Below are 25,661 nucleotides of genomic sequence, written 5' to 3' on the forward strand. Positions count from 1 at the left end.
GTACAATTTTTTTTTAGATGGACTTAAGCTGGTGTTGTAGTGCAGTTGTAGTATTCATCTTCGGTCTGCTTTGCCAGATTACAGTAAAGCATCTCTGCCGGTGTAATGAGCTCTTGAGCCGGTCAGCACCAAATGTTTAAATGGTTTTTGCTCGGGCCACTGACCTGCCCAGCACATGATCTCATTAGCTGTCACAGAATGCAGCACGCTGTTATTCTTTAATTACTGAGGTCTTAGCTGTGAACAGCCTCCGCTAACGGCTTTTAATCAACCAGGATTTGACACACAATGATGGTCCAGTGTGGAGTTTCACAGCCGTGTAATCGCAGGCAGATTTCATCCAGAGCTTTAGACGACAAGTGTCAGCGGAATTCAATTTGGATCGGATACAATAATGCGATTAAGAAGCTGTGTGAACTGGGGTGTTTAACTATGGCTGCTTTTGGTCCTGTAGACGAAGAAAATCACACATTAACTTGCTTTGTTTGTCTACTTGCTGTAAATATGAATAGATCACTGGAGAATTCTCTAAATTTTGTCTTTTTTTCTGATCTTGTCTACAACTGTTGACGTTCTATTCAATGGAAATCACAGCCTTAATTGTCTTGCTAATGCTGATTTCCTTGCTAGCATTATACAAGTCTTTTATTTACTAATCAAAGGTGTTTTACCTACAAGAAGCTTCCAGATGTTCTCTATTAAGAGTCATATGAATGTGAATGAAATGTGTTTATTGCAGCACAGCGCTGGTTGTGTTTGCATTGGCAGAGGAGGAGGGTGTCAGATGGACTGTAATTAGGAGTCAGTGAACAGACTGTCCTCTCGCTGGGCTCGGTGCGTTTGATGCTGTCGGGACACAGTGCTGTCAGTTTGGCCGAATCCAACACATTTTAAATACTGGGTCAAAGACACTTCCTGTGAGCTTCCTTAATCTGCCCGCACACGCATGCCAAAGTCATTAACACACACTTTAACACTTCCAAATGAGCATATGATTTTAGGGAAATATGGCATGTTTGCAAAGCATGAATATCTGATGTTTGGAGGCAATATATATGATCATGATAAAATGTTGGTGTAATAGCCATGGCTGTTCTATTTGTAATGGACATAACAAACTCATAGTTTCCCATTAATGCAGTTACATTGCTCCCATAATAGAGCTGGCTCAGAGTCAAAAGCAATACAAAGCAGCTTAACAATTGCGGTGTATTGGGTAATCTTTTGGTGGTGAAAATATCATTTACAGGGATGTAAGTTCTCCTACCATTGACAATCACAGATGCTTTTATGCATATCAAGTTAAAGATCTCCCATCTTCAGAACATTTCTCATGTAAACAGATGAAAGATTCATTCATCATATTTAGTGTGGCAGAAAAATAAGCCATACAAGTCTGCAGTTTGTCTTTTTACATTTTTAAAAAAAAATGTTTTTAAAGGGTTTTCCAAAAAGAATTTGTCATGGTGCTTGACTACATATAAAAAAATGACAAAGTCACATTATGCCATGCTTCTTTCTAACACAATAAACATCACAGTCAATAACGCTGAAAATCACTGCACTAAATATAGATCAGCCTGTACTGTCATACAAAGATGATTTCTTTAATCGGTCTTGACAGATTTCATTCTTCATGTGAGTCTTTCATGTCACAGAAACCAACTTATCGCCATTTACATTTCTCTATGTCCCTCGTTTGATATGAAACACTCAAACTGATGTGCCTGAACTGCTGTCATACATCTGCCCCATCTTCATGTTTAAAGATAATGTGACGGCTGTTTCCCTGGATAAAATGAAGGCGGATATTAAAGGATGTTAACCGAGAGAGATTTCATGATGGAGGCATTTAAACTTTTTGAATCCTCTTATATCCGAGACAAAGAAAAAGTTGGGTTGTCAAAAATATTTATATACATTTTGCTGTTAAAAGCTCCATATAGTGATTTTGATACCTTTTGATATTTTTTTTCTTTGTAGTTGATTGGTTAGAACAGTTAACCAACAATTTAATATTTTGTCATTATTTAGTCACCCTAATATAGTTCCAAACCTGTTCTGTGGAACACAAAATCATACATAACACTCCTGAGGAAAGACTTATTGGAATAAAACTGGAATAAAAGAAACAAGGATATGACAAAACAGCTTTTCTAACATTGCTTAATGTGTTAATACAGAAGTGCAGCTGGGGCTAAAAACACTGTAATTATAGTGAAGTTAGTGAGTTAATCATCAGACGTTAAGGATCCCCACTGGAGAGGGACTTAATAGAGAAATAAAATGGCTATCCATTACATTACCTGATGATTTTGAGCCTTCATACACATCTGCACAGTGTAATTGAATCTAGCAACAGCACAATAAGCATATATAATCTGAATCATGAAATAAGGCAGTTCTGCTAATGAAACATTTTAATGAAATGAACCTAAACCCAAGAAACTCTAAATTCTGTTGTACACCAACAGGACAAACAAACAGCAAAGTCATATCAGTCGCATAATGACCAAATTATTATGGATTAGTGTGTCAGAGCATTAACCACTAGGCCAAAACTCTAACTAATGTTATTTTTGGTTTACTTTTCATAGCATTCAAAGTTTTTTGGAGGAGAAAAGTATCTAAGACATCCACTAATCACTGGCGTGCCTCAGGGTTTGGTGCTTGGCCCCTTCCTTTTCCTAATATAAACAACTTAACTGGGCCCAATAGCCATATGGTTTCTCTTATTCATATAGATGATAGTCACTTCCATCTGTCATTTCAGCCTTATTACAATGGTTGATGTGCTCAGTTTTGAAATAACTCATGAACCAAACCAATCAGAACATAAGATGACTTACATCATGAAATATTATGAATGACATGCAGTAGTGTAATAAACATGACACTGACACATATGGCATCTACAGAAGCATATATCATCACTTCAGTCTGGGAACTCACGGTAGGTTTATAGTTTGTAGCTAAAAATAAATTTCTCACAGGAGAAACTAAATGGATTTTTTTTACTTCCGCGACGCTATTGGTGCTCTATGTTACTGTCAGAATTCTCTATATTCCACTTTAACTGGATAACCCTTTAGACCTTTTGATATCACACATGTCAGGAGTTTACAAAGCACAAGCCTTTACTCTTTATTGAAATGATGGCTATTACATCCATTCAACTGAGGTAAGACACTCACCGTTATTGAATGAGGTTTGATTCTTCCCCAATGAGAATCCAATGGCATTGATCACTCTGTAATATGAGCTCATTAGCAAACTGACTCAGGATCACTGCGTTTGGGAAACGAAGAAGCTAACCATCTTGACTTTAGCTAACATTTCTAATCGATTAACTCAGACTGAGAATATAAGCCATGGAGAGGTGAACACTGCTTTGCCTGAAACATGATTACAGTACTTTGGCCTCTGGGTTTTTTAGCATTAGAGTAGAGTAACTTAATTAGCACTTACTGATAGTATTAATAATGACTTGGGGCGACTGATTTACATTGATTCTTATTGCGTGTGTTTCAAGAGCCGTATGGCACCACACACTTGATGTGTTTAAATTATATGAAAGTGCAGTCTAAATTACTGTACTTGGAGATGATGACAGGTAATATTGTTAATGACTTGGGTAAAGGATTCGATTAGATTCTTTAGGTATTTCAATTGAGTGTTATAGACTCGAGTCAAGTACGTCTACTGCTGAATCTACACTAGGTACTTTAACATATAGCTGCTTTTTTTCTGAAGGTAAATGGTTTTGTAAACAATAAGGTTAGCATAGTTGTTAAACCTCACGTCTTGTTATGGGTTTTAGGCTTCAGTTTGAGTTCTGAAATTGAGGAGAGATGTGCCATTGGGTAAGCTGTGTCACTTCCTAAATATAATAAACTGCACACAATGATTGTCATATGACCTTATTTTTAGAAACATATGAGTTAAAATGGTGGCTTTGGGATAAAGTGTGTCAGCATTGCAAAATCATTTCACTTCAATCAAATATCCAGAATATTAAACCCTTTCCCAGCAAATGACAAAAACATAGTTGACAGTATCTTGAAATAATTAGACATTGTGATTTGACCTCTATTATTTTGCATGTTGCCTAAGGGCGACTTGAATAAAAACATTATGGTAAAAAAGTTATCTAAATCATCCATGTTGTAATTATAAAACAAACAAACGTTTTTTTTTTTCCCCCTTTTTCCCTTCTTTAACCTCAGCTGTATGCTAAACGACACCATAGAGCAGCATCTAATATAAATGGTTAATGGGTTGTGATGACCAACTGCATGGTTGAAAGACCATGTAATCTCTCTTCAATTAAGGGAAAGCGCACACAGCTTCTCTCTCTGTCTCTTCCAGCTGATACTGAAGGGATGTGTGATTTGTAAAAATGGAGATGTGTGGTAGAGAGGCTCTTGGAGGCGCTAGGCATCTGTCTGGTTATTTGTGTTTTAGCACCATGTGTCGGTTTAAACCCCTCCAACACACAACAACACACACCTCAGACACTTAATTAGTGCTAAAGCAAGTATAGTTATTGCTCAAACCTCTGACCTTTAGTATTAAACCTTGGCATGTCACTCATGCTGCACCATTTGTGCTTGGATATGATGCAGCTTGTTGTGGAGAGGAGTGCCAGTACATTTCCAAGTGGTCTTTATTACAATTTTGTCAGACAGATGGTAAAATGGGTGAAAGAAATCATACAGACAAGATGGATTACAATGTGGAAAAGAAGTGCACTAGCAGCATACTTCAAATCTTATAAGTTAGACCACTTAAATGTGCATAAAGCAAATTCACTTCAGTATGAATTTGATTAATTTTGATTTCATCCTCCTGGTCTTTGTTCGAATCATTAAGTGAACATCTGCAAGAAGTTGAAAAGCCCCCATTTTTTAAATAAACATTGATACTTTAGGCCTATTTTGATAAAGACTATCAGTTTTTATTCATATTGATTTGATCAAGGAGATTTTATAGTTGAATGAGTTTTCTGCTTGAGTGCTCTGAGAGATCAGGAATCCACTCACTGTCTTTTACTCCTTTCAGTTGATAGGATCGAACATTTCAGAAATACGTCACACAATCAATGTCATCTCTAGCACACAGTACTTAAATACCAAATAGTAAAATTCGGCATCAATCAACCATACATTTGTTACTCTGGCAGACAAGTTTCATATTTCTGTATTAGATGTATTTTTATATTTATAGCCTGGTAACAGATGTTTATAATGAGACAATCCATTCCAAATCCATTAAAGAGCTGGATGAAATATTACTCAAAAGTAGTAAAGCAGTTTATACTTGATAGGACTATGTGCTTCAATCCATAACAATTCAGCACAGCACTAGCCTTGACTATGTTGCAGAAATCTTAGGTGGATTGATTTGTTGTTGCTTGTAAGTTCCTCAGTTGTTTTCCGCTGGGCCTAACCTCTGATACCCATTTCCTTAAGCAGCCTTATTGTGGACTTGGCTACAAAGCCCCTGCATCCCACCTCCACTGGACGCACCTTCACCTTCCACTCTTGATTTCCTGCATCATCTGCCAAATCAGCGTCTTTCTTTCATAAGCCTTCTCGATACCATCCTCCCAAGCTCCACAATGAAGGCACATGTTTGACCAGAGAACCAGGTCTGGGCACAGATTGGTCAGTGCGAATTCGGGTAGGAAGCTTAACCTTTGTCAATCCCCAACTGTATTCAGCAGACATTCCCAGATAAAAGGCGTTAATTGCGGGAAAGTCGTGGTCATCTAGGGAAATGGCATTACTTAACACTCTCTTGTCCTCTAATGTTGAAGCCATCTATCCGTTTATATACATTTATGTGTCCATCTGTCCATCTATATCTATGTCTGTCCGTCCTTCTGTTGTTCTATCATTATGTCTATTGTTCTATCTACATAAGTGTTTTTTAACAACACATTAATATAAAGAATACAGTTCCACTTAACATATTAATATTTCATCATCCTGGACATCTTTATATGTGACTGACCCTTTAATTCTGTTCTGACATAATGATTAAGCTCAAGCGGATAAACAGAACGTAATTGCTTATAACATGATTTCTGAGGTCATGTGTGAAGGTTGCATATTTTGCATCCGTCTCAATACAGCACACTGTACTTTTCCTGACCCATCCAGGGCTGAGTCTGTTTTTACTGTACCTCCCGTGGGCCAGCAGAAGCAAGCGGACTGACTAATGCTTTTATTAGCTTTCAGACCACCAGCACAAATGTTGACCGATCTAATCTCATCCGCTCGTTTAAAAGTATGAGAAATGAGACATTTGCAGGTATATACAGAGTCCTAATGTCAGCGTTCCTGGCCTTATGTCGCCTCTGGGCTTTTCCCGCCCTAGGAAGAATGATGTGAATATTATTCCTCTCTGAGTGGCATTAGAAGCCCACATCGCTTCTACGACAACTTTATGAAAGCGGAAGGGGTCGTGGCTCATATTCAGTGATGATTGACAATTATGGCCACATAATTCTCCTCCTGTCAGTTGTGCACGACAGCCCCCTTCCTCTCCATCGGAGTGACACATCCCTTAGATAGAGGAGGATGAATATGTCATAAATCAAGCCAGAGGCTCACGGGCCCCCACTGGGATAATCTGCCATGATGCACCAGTCTGGTATTCATCATTAGATTGGGAACTAGAAAAAGGTCATGGCACCAGGTAATTTCTTCTCCCTCTTCTCTCTCTCGCTCAAACCGTGGACACACGGCACGCGAAACGCCCGCTCATCTCAGCCAATAAGAGTGCATTAAGATGCGATCGCCGTATCATTTCCCCCTGCCCCCTACCATATTCACAGATAACCGCATTTCACTTCTCTTGTCCCTTTTTTTCATCCGTTTCCCTTTGTGTCTGTCAGCCGCTGGTTTATTAGAATCTAGCCGCTAGCTTAAGTTCGGCTAGCATCGGTGGTCCTGTCAGCTGTTGAGTTAATCACCGCTCTTAATGAAGGACTGCTGCTTGGGTGGACATGACATTTGAGGCCTGTCGTCAGAGAAAAACAAACAAACGGAAGAATTTCATTAGCGCAAAGTGACAGCTTCTTACTTCCTAGGAGCTCAGACTGAAGCCCACTATGCATTTAATGAACCACTCCAGTGTTTTTTTTTTTTTTTTTTTTTTTTTTTTGAGTACTATCAGGCTCACTTCTTAAGAGTCAACAGTAATGATAAGAGAGCGACTCGCGCCATGCGTGTTACAGCAAACACATCAATTATTCATCTTTGTTAGCCTTATTATCTTTCTCGGTGCCAACGTTAAGTGGCACGCCGTATTTGACGGGGGATAATGATCAATGCGTCTCGAAGAGCTGGAATGAAGCAAGGTGTATGACAGTGCTGATTATATTTACACTGCTCTTCCCTAAATATAGTCACGGTGCTGCGGTCCTGCTAGCGCTGGTGTTGAGGTGACAGCAGTGCTAGCGTAATGAGAGAGCTGTTGTATTCAGGGCTCGTGGGAAGGCCTATAAGCTTCGTGTGGGTTTGTTAAGTATGTATTTGTAGTGTGATTGCCTCAAATGATGACATATACCAAAAGAAACGTTGAAAGCAGAAGAATGTCTATAGAAGATAACTCTCTACAGGTAACAAAATTTAATTTAATTAACTTCAACTAATAAGCTTGCAAGGGATAAGGCTGAGTGCACTAAAGTAAAACCACAGCCTCCTGTGGTTAATTGGTTTCATAAAAGAGCAGCAATATCAGTGTAGCAAAAGTCATCAATGGACACGTTTTATATTTCCATGGTCCTCAGAGGCTGAAGTCATCTTAACTGGGGGAACTTCTATATTTATTTGTGAATGGAAACTACAAAACAATTATTGTGTTCCCATCACAGTAGCATTTCTATGACTTTCCAAAAGAAGAAAAAATATATTGAGTGATTGATTGGATAGAAGAGACAAAGAACTCAACATTTCCATCAAATTTGTTAACGTTTGTAGATAGACGTTTTAATGATTTGGGGAATTCCCCATCACAGTCTGCAAACATCTTAAAGAATAAGGAATATTTCCAGCAAGAAATATAGTTCATTAGTCTAACTATGTGCTGTTTATAGATCATAATCTACAGTTAGATCAATTATATATATATATATATATATATATATATATATATAAAAAGAACTGAACATTTGAACAGACATTTGTCAATTTTACAAAATATTTAATAAGAAATGAAATGGCCTATGCATTTCCATAACCAGGGCTGTTGGCAGAGCTTGGAAGTGCAGTTGAAATTACTTCTTCTGCCAATTAGCCTAAATGCCTCGGTGCCTGTATAACCATAAGTAATTCTTCTGATTTTAAGCGAAGAAATGTAATGATATTAACCTCATTTTAGTCTCTGAAAGTCATGTTTACAGAAAGCACCAACTGTGCTACGCAAAGGCTTATGTGAATTCGACAAGTTTTAATTTGTCCTTCTTATTTTCTGGGTCTCATGCCAGTCGAAAGACTTCATAGATGTTCATTTGCTTTGCCCCGTTCTCCCGCCTTTCATTTCCCCATATCCGTAATTATTTTATTTTTCGATTTCCTTTATTTCTTGTCTGGCTAAATCACATCACCCCTCCCCTGCTTCCACGTTGATAAATACTTTGCGGCGATGCGCGGAGCCGTCAGTCATGTGGGCTAGCGTGGCGTTGGCCCTGCCGTGATGTGATAACCCCTCGCATCTCTTGGCTGTGGCGTGGAGATTTATTGAGCCGCGATAAGTGAAGAGCTAGCCATCACGCTCAGCCAAATAGACTCCCCTATGCGTTTATTCTTATTGCGACGAGAGATGCAAAATGTCTCCCCAGAGGGCCCGGCGGCTGCCAAAGAGGCCTGGCAGGCTGTATGTGTCATTACTTTCTATTAGATAAAGAAGGAAATGCGGCTCGCTGGGACTTGGGCGATGATGGCAGTCGTTTGTGTGAGTGACAGAGCATCACTCACCAGCAGACCCGGAGACGACTGCCAGGCGCTGCGTCCTGTCTTGTGCTGTCATATTTTTCTCCTCTGTTTAAGATGTTTTTGTCTTCGCAGAGTTTTGAAGTCATTAAGGAGCTGCGAGCTCTCGGGCTGTTGTTGTGCTATCAGAGGATGTCAGAGGAACCGGCTTCAGGACAGACCGCTGAGATCTCAGCAAATGCAATATTACACACTGAGTTCTAATAAGCACATGATAAATGGAGAATTATACTACCTATATTCAGACAATCAATCTGACACACGCATAAACATTTTCTAATAATAGTTTCACAAAAGATACAAAGGATAGTTTCGGTCCTTGATGCTGATTCGTCGACATTTGAGATAAAAGACAACATCTCAATATACTGTATATATTGAGTCCTTTGATTCTCTTAATTTTCTTGTCATATCTCATTTTGCATTAGGATTTAGTTTTAGGCGGTATGGTCCGGCAATGTTTTCTTTAGCCCGCTGCATTTTGTAGGATTATATTCTGTTTTTCACGCAAATTGTTCATTATTTTCATGCCAGAACACTAGCCTGCTATGCCAGACCATGTTAACTGGCCAAACATACCCATAATTCTTTGTGTTCTGATGACGTTGCCGCCCAGTCGGTCACATGTGTTAGCGATCTCTATTGTTACAATGTTAATATTCAGTGAATATTAGTCTCGTTAATATTTGTTGGTATTTATGCATAAAGTGTACTAGCTCGTGTACATTTTCATGTAACATTTAAAATAAATGTTTGCTCAAATTTTGGCGAACTTTGGCTATTATTGTTAACTAAAATGAAAAATAAAAAAAACATACGATAAATAATAATAATGTGTTACTTAAAACAATAAACTAATATATATATATATATATATACACACACACACACACACACAATTTGTCTACATTTTATAAAATACAAAAACTTTATTTCAGCTATAGTTGCCAACTTCTCGTTGTTTAGTTTAACTTTAAGTGCTTTATTAAATTTGAATGTTTTCTTAAACAGCGTATCAGTTTTATATCAGTTTTAAAACAGTGTAGGTGCTTTGCTGTTGTTCTGATCTAATGATGTATGATCTGATGTGCAGTCAGAGACCCCACAGTGATTGGACAAGGTCTTTTAAGACCATATTTTCTCCTAATATGTGTGGTTGTTTCTGCTCATCCACTCTGAGCGTGTCAAATCCCTTCTCATCAAATATTCACACCACCAACATCTGTAATGATTTACTGTCGCTTCCTTTTGAGATCCCTTCCTTCTCGTCTGTGCCACATTCGGCTGAGGTCAGCTAGTGGGACACACAGATGGGTTTTAGATCTTTGCTGCCATGGTAAAAAATGATGTTCTCAAAGTGTTGAGTATATGCATATTAAGTGGATGCAATAAATCATTCTGCCTTTATAAACCATACAACCAACATTTGATATACTTTAGCTCCTATAATGTAATATTATATACCTTCTGCTATTCATACTTGTCAGCTTATTTGTAGTTCAGTATATATTCACTAACATGTTTGTTTCTAAAGAGTTTGTGGAATTTCATCTCCAGATCACGCATCTACAACCTCAACACATTTGTGTCCGCTCAGTGGGTAATGGCTCAGACTTCGTTGACCCTTCGTGATTCGGTTCATCGCCCTCTCTTCCTCTGGCAGTGTGCCTCAGGGTATGTTCAGTCTTATGTCTGTTAAAAACAGATTAATGTGTCCGCACATCAGCGCCTGTAATCTGAACTCCAGCGCTCTGTCTGTTTTATTGGCAGGTGACTGAAGCCATGTCAGGTCAGATCCAGAGACATTCCCACTGCTTTCGCCTGACAAAGCTGTAGTTTAGTGTGATTTGGCTTGTTGTAAAAGTCAATGGTCCACTACCTGGTTTTAAAGGTTCAGTGAGTTCTCAGTTATTTCAGATGTCAATATTTTCGAGCGGCAGACAATCAGCAAGGTTGGCGTTTAATAGTCATGGCACATTTTTGCTTGTCTCAAAATTTACCCATGACTCTACCTGTTCAGTCATGTTTGCTTCAGTTTGATGGAAAATCAGTGACTTTCAATGCCTTTCCAAATGTCAGAATAACTAACTAGTAACTTGTAAGCTTAGATGCTTTGTTACTGTTAAAAAAAAACCATACATAAATGGATGATACCAATAGTAATAACAATACCGCAAAACTGAACTATCAGCAAATATGAGTGATTATTGTTATCTATTTGATTAAGCAATATTGGTAAGATTATCGGCATCTATCTGCTTAGACTGATAGAGAAAGCAGATATAATAGGTAACAGATAATTTGTAATGGGATGATTTTCCTCTTTTTCTGTATATACTGTATATCTTTTTTCTTCTTCCTCAAATTCAAACAGAACTCACTTTCTGTGCAATTTTTTAAAAGTATAAAACAGTTAAGCATCTTTTATTTCATAAATATATATATATATATATATATATATATATATATATATATATATTTTATGTCACTTTATGAATATAAAATGATACATTTTATATTATAGCTTTACAGTAACTGTGGATGTCGCAATAAAACAAAGGGTAAAGACTGATAATATTCAGCATTGGGAAGGTTACTTTGGAAATGTAATAGGTTAGATTACAGGTTACCCTATTTAAAATGTAATCATAATCAAATGTAAATATTAATACATCAGTAGTTGATATTGTTGTAGGGGCCACAATAAAATAAATCAGTCAGTGCTTTTTAACTGTCAGATGCAAACAGAAATATCATACAGTCAATTAAACATGAGGTACAAATAACATCTGGTCCCACTGTGTCATGGGAGACCTTTTTATTTATTGATGCTAGCTTTATTTGATTAAACTATTTCCTAGATATGGAGTGAGTTTTGGTTCTTTATTACATGCGAGAAAATAAAAGATCTGAGAGAAAAAAAAAAGTTTGAGAGAAAAAGTTATCACACTGATAGCAAAAAAACATTTCATGAGAGAAAAAAGAATATTTGAGAGAAAAAGTTTTCATGCCAATAGCAAAAAATAATAATATTCGAGACTAAAAAAAGTTTTGAGAGAAAGTATTTTCTCATAGAACATAAAAAAATATACATTTGAAATTTTTAAAATTATTTCTGAGAAAAAAAATCTCTCTCAAAATACTTTGAAAAAAACTCTCAAATATATATTTTTTGCTATCAGTGTGAAAATATTTTCTCAAAAAAAAAAAGTGTTTCTCTCGAAACGCTTTTCTTTGCTCTTGATGCAATTTCTTGCTCTCGTGTCAGGATTTTGCTTTCACTGTCAGAATTGTGTCATGGGCGGGGCCACGTTCCTATTGGCCAGTTGGGTGAGCATCGTCTTGTCTTGGGAGTCGAACTGAATCATTACACCATTGTTCGGTTCACCTGCATAGATGCCGCCTCTGCCTTATGGATAGTTAAGTTGAGCAGTGAGCACGGACACTCCAATGTTTGGGTAAGATGATGACACACAGCTGGCTGAGCAAGTTCAGTATCACTGAAGATTAAACATTAAAAAATAGCACTCATTCATGAATGAACGTGTATTATATTATTTGCTTGCTAATCGCTAGTAAAGCTAACCAGCCATCATGCTAGGTAAACTTGCAAACTCACCTGTTTTATACTATGTTTAAATCAAATGCCAAATTAATGTTTTGATTTAGATTTCACGCCTTATTTAGTGAGTAGTGAGCTAGTTTCTACCTTTGCACTTGCTAGCCTCAAAGCACCTGAAGAGTAACTGCTTGTTCTTACAACCTCCCGCACAACTTTCAACTAACGTTAGTATGCATGGAAGGTGGCAACCCTACAACTAGCTAACGTTAGACAGTGATTGACATACCGTTTGAAAGATTTAAAAGAAAAAATAATTACCATGACAGTACAGGCACAAACATATTTGTGGGTTGCTAATGTAAGAGTTAGTCCTAGACCTGCAATTTACATTGTCAGCTCTAGACCTCAGCTAGATGGTAAAAAAATATTTAGAATAAGCCCGTGTAGCTGAGTTTGTGAGCTATACATGCAGTGTAGCTAAACATGTGCAACAACCATACAAAGACTATTTTAAACAAAACTAGGTGGGACACTTTCAAACGGTATATCAATCACTGCTCACTACTCACTAAATAAGGCGTGAAACTATCTAAATCAAAACATTAATTTGGCATTTGATTTAAACATAGTATAAACCAGGTGAGTTTGCAAGTTTACCTAGCATGATGGCTGGTTAGCTTTACTAGCAATTAGCAAGCAAATAATATAATACACATTCATTAATATGAGTGCTATTTTTTAATGTTTAATCTTCAGTGATACTGAACTTGCTCAGCCAGCTGTGTGTCATCATCTTACCCAAACATTGGAGTGTTTGTGCTCAACTTAACTAGCCATAAGGCAGAGGCGGCATCTATGCAGGTGAACCGAACAATGGTGTAATGATTCAGTTCGACTCCCAAGACAAGACGATGCTCACCCAACTGGCCAATAGGAACGTGGCCCCGCCCATGACACAATTCTGACAGTGAAAGCAAAATCCTGACACGAGAGCAAGAAATTGCATCAAGAGCAAAGAAAAGCGTTTCGAGAGAAACACTTTTTTTTTTGAGAAAATATTTTCACACTGATAGCAAAAAAATATATATTTGAGAGTTTTTTTCAAACTATTTTGAGAGAGATTTTTTTTTCTCAGAAATAATTTTTAAAATTTCAAATGTATATTTTTTTATGTTCTATGAGAAAATACTTTCTCTCAAAACTTTTTTTAGTCTCAAATATTATTATTTTTTGCTATTGGCATGAAAACTTTTTCTCTCAAATATTCTTTTTTCTCTCATGAAATGTTTTTTTGCTATCAGTGTGATAACTTTTTCTCTCAAACTTTTTTTTTTCTCTCAGATCTTTTATTTTCTCGCATGTAATAAAGACACATTTCTAACTCCATACTAGAACTATGAATAAGGGTTTTCAAATTAATAAAGATTTGTTGTTGCTTTAAGAAGTGCATAATGGTATAGATAGACTTTATTTAAAGAAGTTCAAAGTAACACTTGCTCTCTTGTGAAAAATGTATTTGTGCAATCTGTGAGAAAAGAGAGAGAGAGCGAGCGAGCGAGAGAGAGAGAGAGAGAGAGAGAGAGAGAGAGAGAGAGAATAGGATCTCTTTGTATTCCCCCTCTCTTTTTTTCCAGCCTCTGTTTTGCTCCTCCACATTCCTTTGCTTTGTCCAGGGGAATCATTACTGTTTTGCTGAATATTTCATACACTTCAATACCTCTCTTCTCATTCACCTGACAAACACCCTCCCTCACCTGCCCCTGAGTTCAGGAAATAAATAAAACACATCCCGCTCTGGATACACCCTTAACTCGGCCTGTCAGTCTGTTTTAGTACCACTGTCTCAGTCATAGTGGGATAGTGTTCACCGGAGTGAAGTGGGTTACATTTGTTTTCTCAGATGACAATGTATCAACAGAGATATTTTAATTCATTAGAATATAGCATTAAGTCTGATACACTGGTTTACTTTACCCTCAGAAATGGTCTGTTTTTTTCCCTTCCCAACCAAACCAAACCAAACCATTTTTGTCCTTACTTTCCTTCTTCTCTTCCAAACCTTCCATTTTCTTCCCATCCCATCCAAACCAAACCATTTTTGTCCTTACTTTCCTTTATTTTACCTTTTCTCTTCCAAACCTTCCCTTATCTTCCCATCCTATCCTATCCCATCCCATCCCATCCTATCCAAACCAAACCAAACCAAACCATTTTTGTCCTTACTTTCCTTTATTTTACCTTTTCTCTTCCAAACCTTCCCTTATCTTCCCATCCCATCCTATCCCATCCCATCCCATCCAAACCAAACCAAACCAAACCAAACCATTTTTGTCCTTACTTTCCTTTATTTTACCTTTTCTCTTCCAAACCTTCCCTTATCTTCCAAGCATCATATCCTATCCTATCCTATCCTATCCAATCCCATCTCACCCCATCCAAACCAAACCATTTTTTTCCCTTGCTTTCCTTTATTTTCCATTTTCTCTTCCAAACCTTCCCTTTTCTTTCTTTCTATCCCATCCTATCATATCCTATCCTATTCAAACCAAACCAAATCAAACTTTTTCAAATCTTTCCCAAAAGTAAATCAAAAGGAATAATTTTACATTTGTTCAAGCAGAATTTATTTGATAATTCAGAGTGTAAATACCTAATACAGAGATTCTAGTCAAAGGGAACTCTGGGCTTTCCAACCGAATGTCTTCATATTTAATTTACGTGCATAGAGAAGGTGTTTCTACAGCTGTAGGTCTGGCTAAAGCATAACCTAAGGGTTGTGTGCTTCTCTCAAAGTCTGTAGGGATTTCTCTTCTCCAATCCTGATCTTCTGGCTGATGCTTTGTTTAGCTGTCCTTGGTTGCACATGAGTACTTTTGTGATTGAGGTAAACGTCAATACATATGAACAAACTTTGACTCAGAACACAAGGAAATGCTTAAGTCTTTTTGCTCAGCAGTGACTTTTCTCAGCTCTCTGTTGTAGGTATCATGTCTAACATTGCTTATAGTTTCATATCAAGATTGAAACTGATTTTGATGGTGCTGGTGTGGTAAGGTATTTGTGAGTAAAATTCCTCAAGACGTTGTGAATGGGTTTGTAGAATAGGGAATATGGCTCGAAGAACAAAACCGGTCTTAACTACAATCACACCCACTCTCTCGTTCCAGATGAAAGTGTATTTACTCTCTGTTCTAACCTATTCTAACACTAGTGAAGTATGGAGTGCCACAAGGCTCTATCTTCGGCTTTGACCCGTCAGTCAAATTCTTACCTAGACTGACGTCCTGGGCCTAGGGAGGCAAACAGTTATTTTAAACAGTCTTTCAGATGTCTAAACCAAAGAAAACCTGTCTCTCCTCAGCTCTGCAGAAAAAAAGACTGATGTGCTCTCTTATCTGACATATGAGGAAATCGGTTGTTGGCACATTTCATTATACGTTTTTACAACTTTGCATTTAATTTTCGTCATGTTTATTATGCTTTATACATATATTGTAAACAATGCGATGCCATTAGATGCAGATGCAGGTGTGTGTGTTGTGTGTAGAATTAATTGTGTTAGTCAGAGCTGAGCTCACAAGCTCCCTGCGCTGCCGGTCTGATGTTTCATTAGAGAGTGTGTGTGAGATGGCAAAGTGAAAGAACCAGGAATAATTTTCCAGCGGTCATCGCACCTTACCCTTGTCCCAGTGAGGGACACATGTGGTGGGTCACTGGGAGAGATATGGCCTTCTCGTCCTGGTGCTATTTAAACAGGCTGGTGAAAGGAATGAACATCAGCTTTTAGACTGAATTCATTTTACTGATGAATGTAATGATCATATTCCTCAAATAGGCCCATGAACTATATATTTGTGTCTCACAAACGCATATGAAATCAGATCTGTTAGTTCTTAAAACACAAGACCTGCCCAAGATTGAGAAATTTTGACATTTTTATAATTTAAGATGGGCATGGGACAATGGTAAAACAATAAAAATAACAAGTAAATCATTGTAAGCTTTTTAAGTAAACAATGTATAATGAAAGCATGGTGAAATACTTGACCCTCATATTAGAAAAAGAAATAAAACCTTGTTAGTTTTAATAAAGATCAACCCTTGAGAGTAAAAAGTTGAGGATACACCCATTTATGTCCGGTCAGTCATGGGAGTTGTTTGATAAATATTTGCAATGAAACCCATGGAAACTGCAGTGTCACTGTGAATAACTGACAGAAACATGATTTCAAGCCATTTAATCATTTTGGATGTGGATTTAACCATTTGACCTCACATCCCATGCGCTGTTTGCTTCCCTCTATTTTAAACGATCATCTGTTCATCTGTGTAAAATATGTTTATACCAAACCCCAGATCCCAACAGCTGTATATTTTCTTTCAATGTAACACATACCGCGTCCATCCTGAGCACAGGGTGAGCGGCTCTCTGGGGAATTCTTAGAGGTCGACATTTTAATACTGGTAATTACGCTCCAATCTTCCTGTGAATCCACCTGTAAAATTGTATTAGCTGTGCGATTTCCCATGGTCCTGTGGGGGAGCGGCCCAGTGCGGAAGTCCAATTCTGGATGTTTGATTATTTGATCAGTGAGTGATCTTCGTTCTCACACATTTCTCAAGGTCATGGGAGTTTCCACAAAGACTTGTGTTTGGATCTTACAGGGCTCTCGTGATGGTGATGAGGTGGTGGGGGTTGTTTTAGGTGGCTCTGGTGCATTAAGGTTCATGAATAGAGAGACACAATATTGGAGGTCTTGAGGATTGGAGAGAATATGGTTTAATAAATGAAGAAAATCCTTTTAATTATTAAAAATGTTATATTTTATGGTAAAGTCAGCTATGTTTGAAGATTTACTTTGAGGATTGAAGATTTATGACTGTATTACTCATTCACTCACACATCCTTCGGCTGTGGTCAGCGGCCATCATGTTTAAACTAACAGCGCCATGTTAGATGACTGCCAGCACATTTTCTCAGATGAAGGTGAAGTTGTGTCTTATTAGTTCGCACAGCCGGTCTAAATTTTGGTCTACAGTGATGATATGGTAGAGCAGTGAGAACATTCAGGGCAGTTGTTTTCAGGGTTATGCTACTGTGCTGCTGTACTGTCATGGTCCTTTCAGCTGAGCCGAGGTACAAGATGAATGGAAACCTAATCTTTTCTTTTTACTTAAAATAGGTGACATCCTTTCACTTATAATTGGTCGAGGGCAAAGCTAAGACCTAGATTTTTACATTTTCGGAAAGAAATATGAGGTTTTTTTTTTTTATTTTAGTTTTTTTACCCACTTGAGTTTTAAGGTCTATGGTCAGGATGTTGCGTTCTGAATGGATGTTAGCAAGCTATGCATTTGCTAGCATGTGGTTAGCATGCTATGAGACTGCTAGCATGTTCTAAGTTGCATTAAGCGTGCTGTGTGCTCTGATAAAACATGTACATGGCAAATATGTCTTTTTGATGTAGCATTTTTTGGAGTGTTTACTCATCTGCTAAATTTTGTCATATTAGTGTCTTTACAATGTTGATGAATTAGAATACACGTAAAACTGCTATTTTTTTAAAGACATTTTTCAGTTGTTTGTGCACAACTGATACTTTCCAGATGAAACATTCTGCAAGCATCTCGGAAATATACAGTACATGTGCTATCTGGGGGGTTGCTAGTGTGTTCGAAATAGCTATAAGCATCCTAAATGGTTGTTATATAGATATGTATACATAAATGCCTCATTAGCAATATGTATTTCGGTTTTTGTGGTAGCTATAGCAGCATTGTTAAAGAGTAATACACTGGCGAAATGGATTTACTTATTGTAGAGTTAACCAAGGTTACCATGAGCATTGTAATGTTCGAAGTGGATGTCGTAACAAATGTCAGTAGACCGGGGAGATTTCAGAACGAGAAGTTCTTTCATTAATTCATACAACCTTAAACATAAGACAAAAGACAACAAGCACAAGGCTGAATAGGGGCGGAGCTACATAAGGCTTATGTATAAGCCATATTGAAATGGCCAAAACCAATCAAGAGCACTTGAAAGCAAGATGACTGTGTGTCCGCAAGCATAGTTCATAGGTATGGATATCTATATTTGCAATGGGCTTCAGAAGATGATTTTCATTTAGTTTTTAATCAATGTTAAAAAATTCTGCATGTGCTAAAAATAGGTCAAACTTCATATAAGTATCATTGATCATCAGAGAACCTTATAGCCAAATTGTTCTTAGTTTCTAATGAATGCAGTGATCTGATGATTCTCAACTGTGATGCTGTTCCATTTCTTTAGAAATTGAAATCTTGCCAGTTTTTACATCCACAGGCTTCGCAATCTTTTGGCCCATTGGAAACTCATTGGTTTTAATTCTGAGTGATGACAGCATCTGAAATGTTGACTGTTCCGAGATGTTGGACGTGTTGATGTGAGTGGAGCAGTCAAACCAGGTGTCTATGTATAAGTATCTATGGTTAGCATGTTGTGCGGTTGCTAGCATGTCCCACGTGGTTGTTACTAGCATGGCTTTGTGTTTTGAGTGGTTGTTAACATGCTTTGGTTACAAGCATGTTCTCAGTGATTATTAGCATGTAGTTGTTAGCATGTTTTGAGTGGTTATTAGCATAAAATGTAGTTGTTAGCATTTTCTGATTGATTGCTATGTGTTTACTTCCACTTGCTAGGTAACGACTTTCAAGAAACTAAACCTCAGTCTGTTCAGTCACAGATTTAGCCTCAACTGTAACACCTGACATCCTTTAAGGAACCACATATCACCAGAATGTCATTATATCTTGAGCAAAAAACAAGCCCAGTGAGATATAAAAGTATACAATGGGTGTAGAGTGGAACGTAACCACTCTGGCCTCTCTCCATTTGCTTTAATACTTACTCAAGAAAACAATCTATCGCCATAATTGTTCAGTAACTCCTGTGACAAGGCCTTGCAGGAACAGGGTGAGGAATTTTTAAACTGAATGGAGAGAGACCTCAGTCTGTCCTCCTTCTCCCCCAATCCAGATGAGGGTCCTTTGTGTGGCGTGAAAGCGTTTCCCTCAGAACGCAAGCATGAAATCAGTGCCGCCTCCTTCTCTGTGCCGTCTGTCCTCAAGATACACACAAACAAACACAAAAGGGTTAACCCTTAACATGTCTCATACGTTCAGATAGGTTTAAATACAGAAACTAAATTTGACCTGATCACCTTGTTTTTAGTTCAATCACAAATTCAGATCTACAGATGACAAGACAAGGAGAATGCCCAACCCTCAAGTTTTTATGATATTCTGGTCTCTAGATATGACTCTGTTAAGTTATGTTTTGATTTTTAATATATCATCATTTAGAAGAGTTATAGGACCATGATCCTAAACAAGCCATAGGTTTTGAGGTCTCGTTCATGTCTGTTTTGGGTTACCCTACATGCTACACTCTCAGAAAATAGATACAAATGTTGTTACTGGGGCAGTACCTTTTTAAAAGGCACACCTTTGTACCTAAAGAGTCCATATTGGTACCTTAAAGGTACAGTACACATCAGTACCTAAAGTGTACAAAAGTGCACCCAGTGACAATTCTGTACTTTTTTTTCTGAGAGTGTAGGGGTACTCTTGACATAGCAAACATCAATATGGTCCACATCTATGATCTAGTGTCCTAAAACACAGCAGAGGAAATAACAGAAAAGGTCAAAGTTTTAAATGGGATGTTTTGGCTGCCTGCAGATGGCGCTCTTAAGCAGAGACGTTTATCTGTGTGACAGCATGAAAATCCTGAACCAGCAACATGACAGTCATGGCAAGTGCAGCTTTGAAAAAAAAAAAAAAAATGTATATATACATATATATATATATATATATATATATATATATATATATATATATATATATATATATATATATATATATATATATATATATATATAGTTTTCTGTCTGTCAATCAATGTGACCCCACAGGAAAATATGATGTCCATCATTGAGATTTAGGCGCTGGACAACCATTATCTTTTTAAGATGTCATGTCACAAATGTCTTTTTTTTTTTTTTTTATGGTTCAGGTTAATTTAAATGTGCTTATGAATATTGCAAGGAACTAATATTGTTTTAATTCCCATTTAATTCTCTTTTCCAGGTTTAATTAAAACATCCACTGAAAAAGAGTGAAAAGGAGAAAGCATAAATTCGTTATGACAATTGTAATTTCATTTTAATATTCAAAATATATGTTTTTGTACAATAGCTCGATATTTCAAGTAGGTACATTTTCATCTCATTTACAAAAACATTTGAAATATTTATTTTGTTTTACCCCACTTAAAATATTCAGACAAAACATGACATATAAAATTCAAAGGGACAAACAATAACAATTATTTGGGAAAACAAAACAACATAAAAAAAATGATCAATAGAGAATTAATAACGGTCAAATCGCTTCTTAAAGCATACATTCTGGTGTAATATTATTGCGAATCCTTAAAACGGATAAATGCTCAAATAAGACAAGGATGTGGATGCAACGCTTACACAAATCATATTTCATGCGAACAAAGCCGTGAGAGTGTGTATGTGTTTTAAGACATAACTAGAGGACTTTTAAAGATTCCCATATAGGCACTATTTCCTCCATCAGTTATTATATCTCTCAGTGACTAATCCTGTCATTGTACAATCTATTTGTTTAGATTCATTATTAGTTTTTGTTTTTAAAGGAGGAGACTGTTACTCATACAGATAAAAAAATGATTTATCAAATGATTCTAACAAATTAAACACAATGTATGTTTACAAGTCAGGAATATAAAATATAGTCTAATATAATCTCATATTATTCAAAGAGCTAATAGACAACTTTAATCTATTATAAATTCAGAGCATTTCTCTGATTCATAGTAAGTGTTTAGCTCCCACGAGGAAGGTGAAAACTGTTTAAAAAGCATGAGGAGTCTCTGAATGTGTGATTGTTTCATAGGCTGTGAGTCCTGTGCTCGCGGTGCTTCATGTGTATGTGTGAGGCGCTCTGGGGTTTGAGTCCGAGGTAATGGCTGGTTAACGCCATCTGATGGGCTGAAAAAGCCATTTTGGTCCAGTTTTGAACATGGAGGGGATTCCTGGCTGTCTGAGCCTCACAGTTCCTCTGAATCCACGAGGACTTTTTGGGACTGTCCGGCGCCGTCGCGGTTTCAGCCAAAGACCAGATCTTTGGTTTCTGAGGCGGACTCGCATTATCTGAGGGCTCTTGTGCCGCGGGACTCTTTTTGATTTGATCCTCCTCTCCCTCATCTGGGTTTGTGTCTCTTCTGTCTTTCATGATATCATGGATAAAACTCTTCTCAGCTCCTGCGTCATCATATTCCTCAGAATCAGAAACTTTAGACGCTGATTTTTCCTCGTCCTGATAATCACAATCCTGCTTGTCTTCGATGTTCTCCGTGTCTATGTTCTCCAGGTCTATTTCCTCGTCCTCGTCCCTCTTGTCTCCGTCCTCGTTGTCACTCGTGTACACGTTTCCTTCCTCGTCGGTTCTCGTTTTGGGAACCCACGTCATCTTATTCTCTTTTTTGAGTCTTCTGCGCGCGTTGGCGAACCAGGTGGACACCTGGGTGAGGGTCATCTTGGTGATGATGGCCAGCATGATCTTCTCTCCTTTGGTGGGGTAAGGGTTTTTGCGGTGTTCGCTGAGCCAGGCCTTCAGGGTGCTGGTGCTCTCGCGGGTGGCGTTCTTGGGTCGGGACGGATCCCCAAACTGATACTGGTGTCCGTACGGGTAGAAGGGTGCGTGAGGAAACCCTGCGTGCTGAATCCCAGGACTGTCTTTAAACTCGTACTGGGAGCCCTTAGACAGAAGGAGAGAGAGTGTGTATGAGCACATGTGCTTCTGAGAGAAATGTGAGCTTATTCACTGCTAAACTGGTTCAAATTCATTGGTGAGAGATATGCATAACATAAGGAAAGATAAAAAGAAAACTATACTTAAGAAAAAAAATATTTTCCAGTGTTTTATTATATCTTACACTAAAGAAAAGAAAAGAAAAAGAAATATACAACTGTTACATTATTTTTTGTTTCTTTAATGGGACCCTTTAAAATTACTATTTTTAACTTAATGTAGTAAAGTTTTTGACTCAAATAAACCAGTCTAAATATTTTAAATTACAATTCCAAATTGCTTTTTAAGATTAAATCACACACACACACACACACACACACACACACACACACACACACACACACACACACGCACACACACACACACACACACACACACACACATATATATCTATATATATATATATATTACATGATATAATTTTCAGATAGAATAAAAATGCCTTTAATTACCTTTTATTAATTTGCATACATGAAAAATAAACGTCATGAATTTGTGGACCTTGACAAACGTTCTCTTAGATCTAAAAATACTTTTGGTTCTCAATCTAGGCTATAAGTTTTCTTTAGTTTTATTAAGTACAAACTATTTTTCAGTAGGAAGAATAAATCTGCCATAAAGTAGCAACATTTTCTAATTTAAAAACATCCTAAATTTATTTTAAAATAAATGTCTCTCTCTCTCTCTCTCTCTCTCTCTCTCTCTCTCTATGTGTGATTTTTTTTTAAGCACCAGTAAATATATGTTAAATAAATAACTAGAAATCGAAAAAGTTATATTCGGTACTTAAATAAAGTTAGATTTTTAATTTTAAGTAATGCAGTTAACAGGTCATTAGATATGAATGAAATGCGAAAAATGATTTTTTTTTTTTTTTTTAGTTTCAAAGATGCTCGTAAACACAAATGATTATTCTATTCTTCAACTCCAGCAGTTATCCTCCGCGGACTCACCAGCTGGTTGAGGATGGAGAGGTCGCTGGAGTAGGGCAGGAAGGCGCTGGAGAACGGAGCTCCGTACACGCAGGAGAGCACGCTGGAGAGAGAGCCCGGTGCACCGAGCGCCGCGTGCCGCTCCGTGGAGGACAGCGGTCTGATGTACTTATAGCCGAGCTGCGGGAGAGACATGCTGCTGCCAAAGGTCCGAGCGACGGAAAACAATCACAGATCTCGCCTTTGACACGGGACTGAGTGGAAACTCACGGAGAGTCTCGGTGAGAGTTAAAGCCGCTCTCCGGTGCGAGGTGCACTGAGGTCACATTCAGATTGAGTGGGATTGTTCACAACACTCGTGTGATTGACATTTCTACAGTCTCACAGGCCCCTCCCACCTCTGAAAACTCTCTCTCTCTCGCTCTCTCTCTCTCTCACACACACACGCACACACGCACATTTTAATATCAGTCGTCTTTCGATCATTTTCAGACTTTAGTTCCTATTATCGTTTAATCATATCGAACTTTATTTTCGAGCAACTGAAAAGCTTATTATAAAAATACTGTTCCAAAACAGAAACAAGACTGCGTATGAGACGAAATTAAAGAAATAAACTTCTATGCGTAACACATGCCAGGAATTAACAAATCACCATAAAAATAGCAATTACACTTTTAAAACAATTTGACTAAATTATGGTGACAACAAAATAATAATAATAATAATAAACAAGGGCTTTCCTTATTCATGATAATAAAAACAAATATTTCTGCGAACCGCAAAGGATTAAACAAGATGTTTGTTAACATTAAGACTAAATCAGGGAAACAACAGATTAAATATTGAAATTCCAGGAACAGATTAAAATAAATCCCGAAGAGACATACTGATACTTTATTGTCCTCAGAAAACAGTAGTGCTGAGATTACATCTCCATCGGTTTATTATGAACACACCATCAATCTTAACTCACAGAATATAATTCGCTTCATAAAATAAGATTTTTTTAAGCAGATTATAATATCACTAGCTATTCATCGACGTGCTTAAATCAACACAGAATAAAACACAAGTCGGTGTAACTGCGTTTACTATTGTTGATTTTAAAACCAGGAGAAATTAAACTAAAATAAAATAAAATACTGTATCAATAAAAATAAAATAATTCGAGTTTATAGTCAGTTTGAAAAAAGAAAAAGAAAAAACATTATATTCTAATAATATAATATATAATCTGCTTTATTTTAGCAGGCAAATGGCCGCAGTCTTGAGGAATCAATAGCCTACTGCCAGTTATTCTTAAGTAAAAGATGCATTGCCCTGAAGAGACACAAAACCCCGTTTCCCCTGCATAGCTATAGCAGGAGCGTCACAGGGTCACAGCTAGTTAATGTGATGCACGCTCCCCCGGTTTGTTTTCCTGCGAAGTTTAGATAAGCTGACCAATGAAGCTTGTAATTACAATATTCCAAAAAACTGGTCCCGGATCAGTATATAAATCTCTCCATCCAATTACAAGATGTAATATTTCTGCACTCAAGCTGGTAATGAGCTCTAATGCCGGTGCTGGAGTTAATCCCCTCGGATGCAGCACAGATCAGATGTTGCCTCTGTAATTAGACTGGCAGAAAATCATTATTTCATGTTCATATAGAAAATGAGGTTGGTGGGGAAGTTAATTTGTGTCTGCTCTGTCAAGCATGGACAAGAATTTAATGATTTAATTACAGTTGTAAGCTCTTTGGATCAGACTTAAATGGAGCCTAGGGTTTTGTTTTTTTTTTTGTCTTCTTTCTTTCCTTACCCTTTCTTATTCGGCACAGTTGTGTAAAAGGCTATGTCGATTCAAAGCCTTTGACAGGAGCTCAGAGAGAGAGAGCGAAGATCTTTGTGAACACTTCTTATGTCAATATTAATTGCTTCCTTGTTCAACAACTTAAGTAATACCTCTTCACCCTTGATGACAGTGGATGACAATTACAGGAAATAGGCTATATTTAAAGAATAGTGCAATCAAATTGAACCACTCTGGATATTCCTCTATGTGGATTATTAAAGACGGTTTATTGTTATCTTCCTTGTCTTTGTTGTTCTGCCTGATCACACGCCATACTGACTTGTGACAGAATAACTGACCCAAACATAAACTATTTAAGTGGTGCCTCACCCGTTTTGCTCTCCGGTTTTATCAGTTTTTGTTTTTTTGTTACGGATGACCCTGCCGTCCTCGTCCTCCTGCTGGAGCAGGGTGATTGCTCTCTTGAGGACCACACTAAA

At 37.4% G+C, this 25,661-nt stretch overlaps 1 protein-coding gene across 1 annotated transcript; it reads right to left on the reverse strand.

Moving 5' to 3' along the window:
* Window positions 1-20,737: 20,737 nt before the first annotated feature.
* On the reverse strand, window positions 20,738-23,734 carry LOC113067219 (iroquois-class homeodomain protein irx-3-like). The gene is made up of 2 exons (XM_026239543.1): window positions 23,403-23,734; window positions 20,738-22,395 (listed from the first exon to the last, which is right to left on the reverse strand). The coding sequence occupies exons 1-2, from the start codon at window positions 23,574-23,576 to the stop codon at window positions 21,526-21,528; spliced, it is 1,044 nt and encodes a 347-aa protein (XP_026095328.1). The 5' UTR covers window positions 23,577-23,734; the 3' UTR covers window positions 20,738-21,525.
* Window positions 23,735-25,661: the final 1,927 nt, after the last annotated feature.

The sequence above is a fragment of the Carassius auratus genome, chromosome 50 (genome assembly GCF_003368295.1).
Source record: "Carassius auratus strain Wakin chromosome 50, ASM336829v1, whole genome shotgun sequence".
In the NCBI taxonomy this organism is placed as follows: Eukaryota; Metazoa; Chordata; class Actinopteri; order Cypriniformes; family Cyprinidae; genus Carassius; species Carassius auratus.

Coding starts and splice junctions, on each gene's coding strand:
- LOC113067219 (XM_026239543.1), bottom strand. CDS start 23,576: ATGTCTCTCCCGCAGCTCGGCTATAAGTACATCAGACCGCTGTCCTCC. Junction 22,396..23,402: donor TCTCCATCCTCAACCAGCTG/GTGAGTCCGCGG, acceptor CTTCTGTCTAAG/GGCTCCCAGTACGAGTTTAA.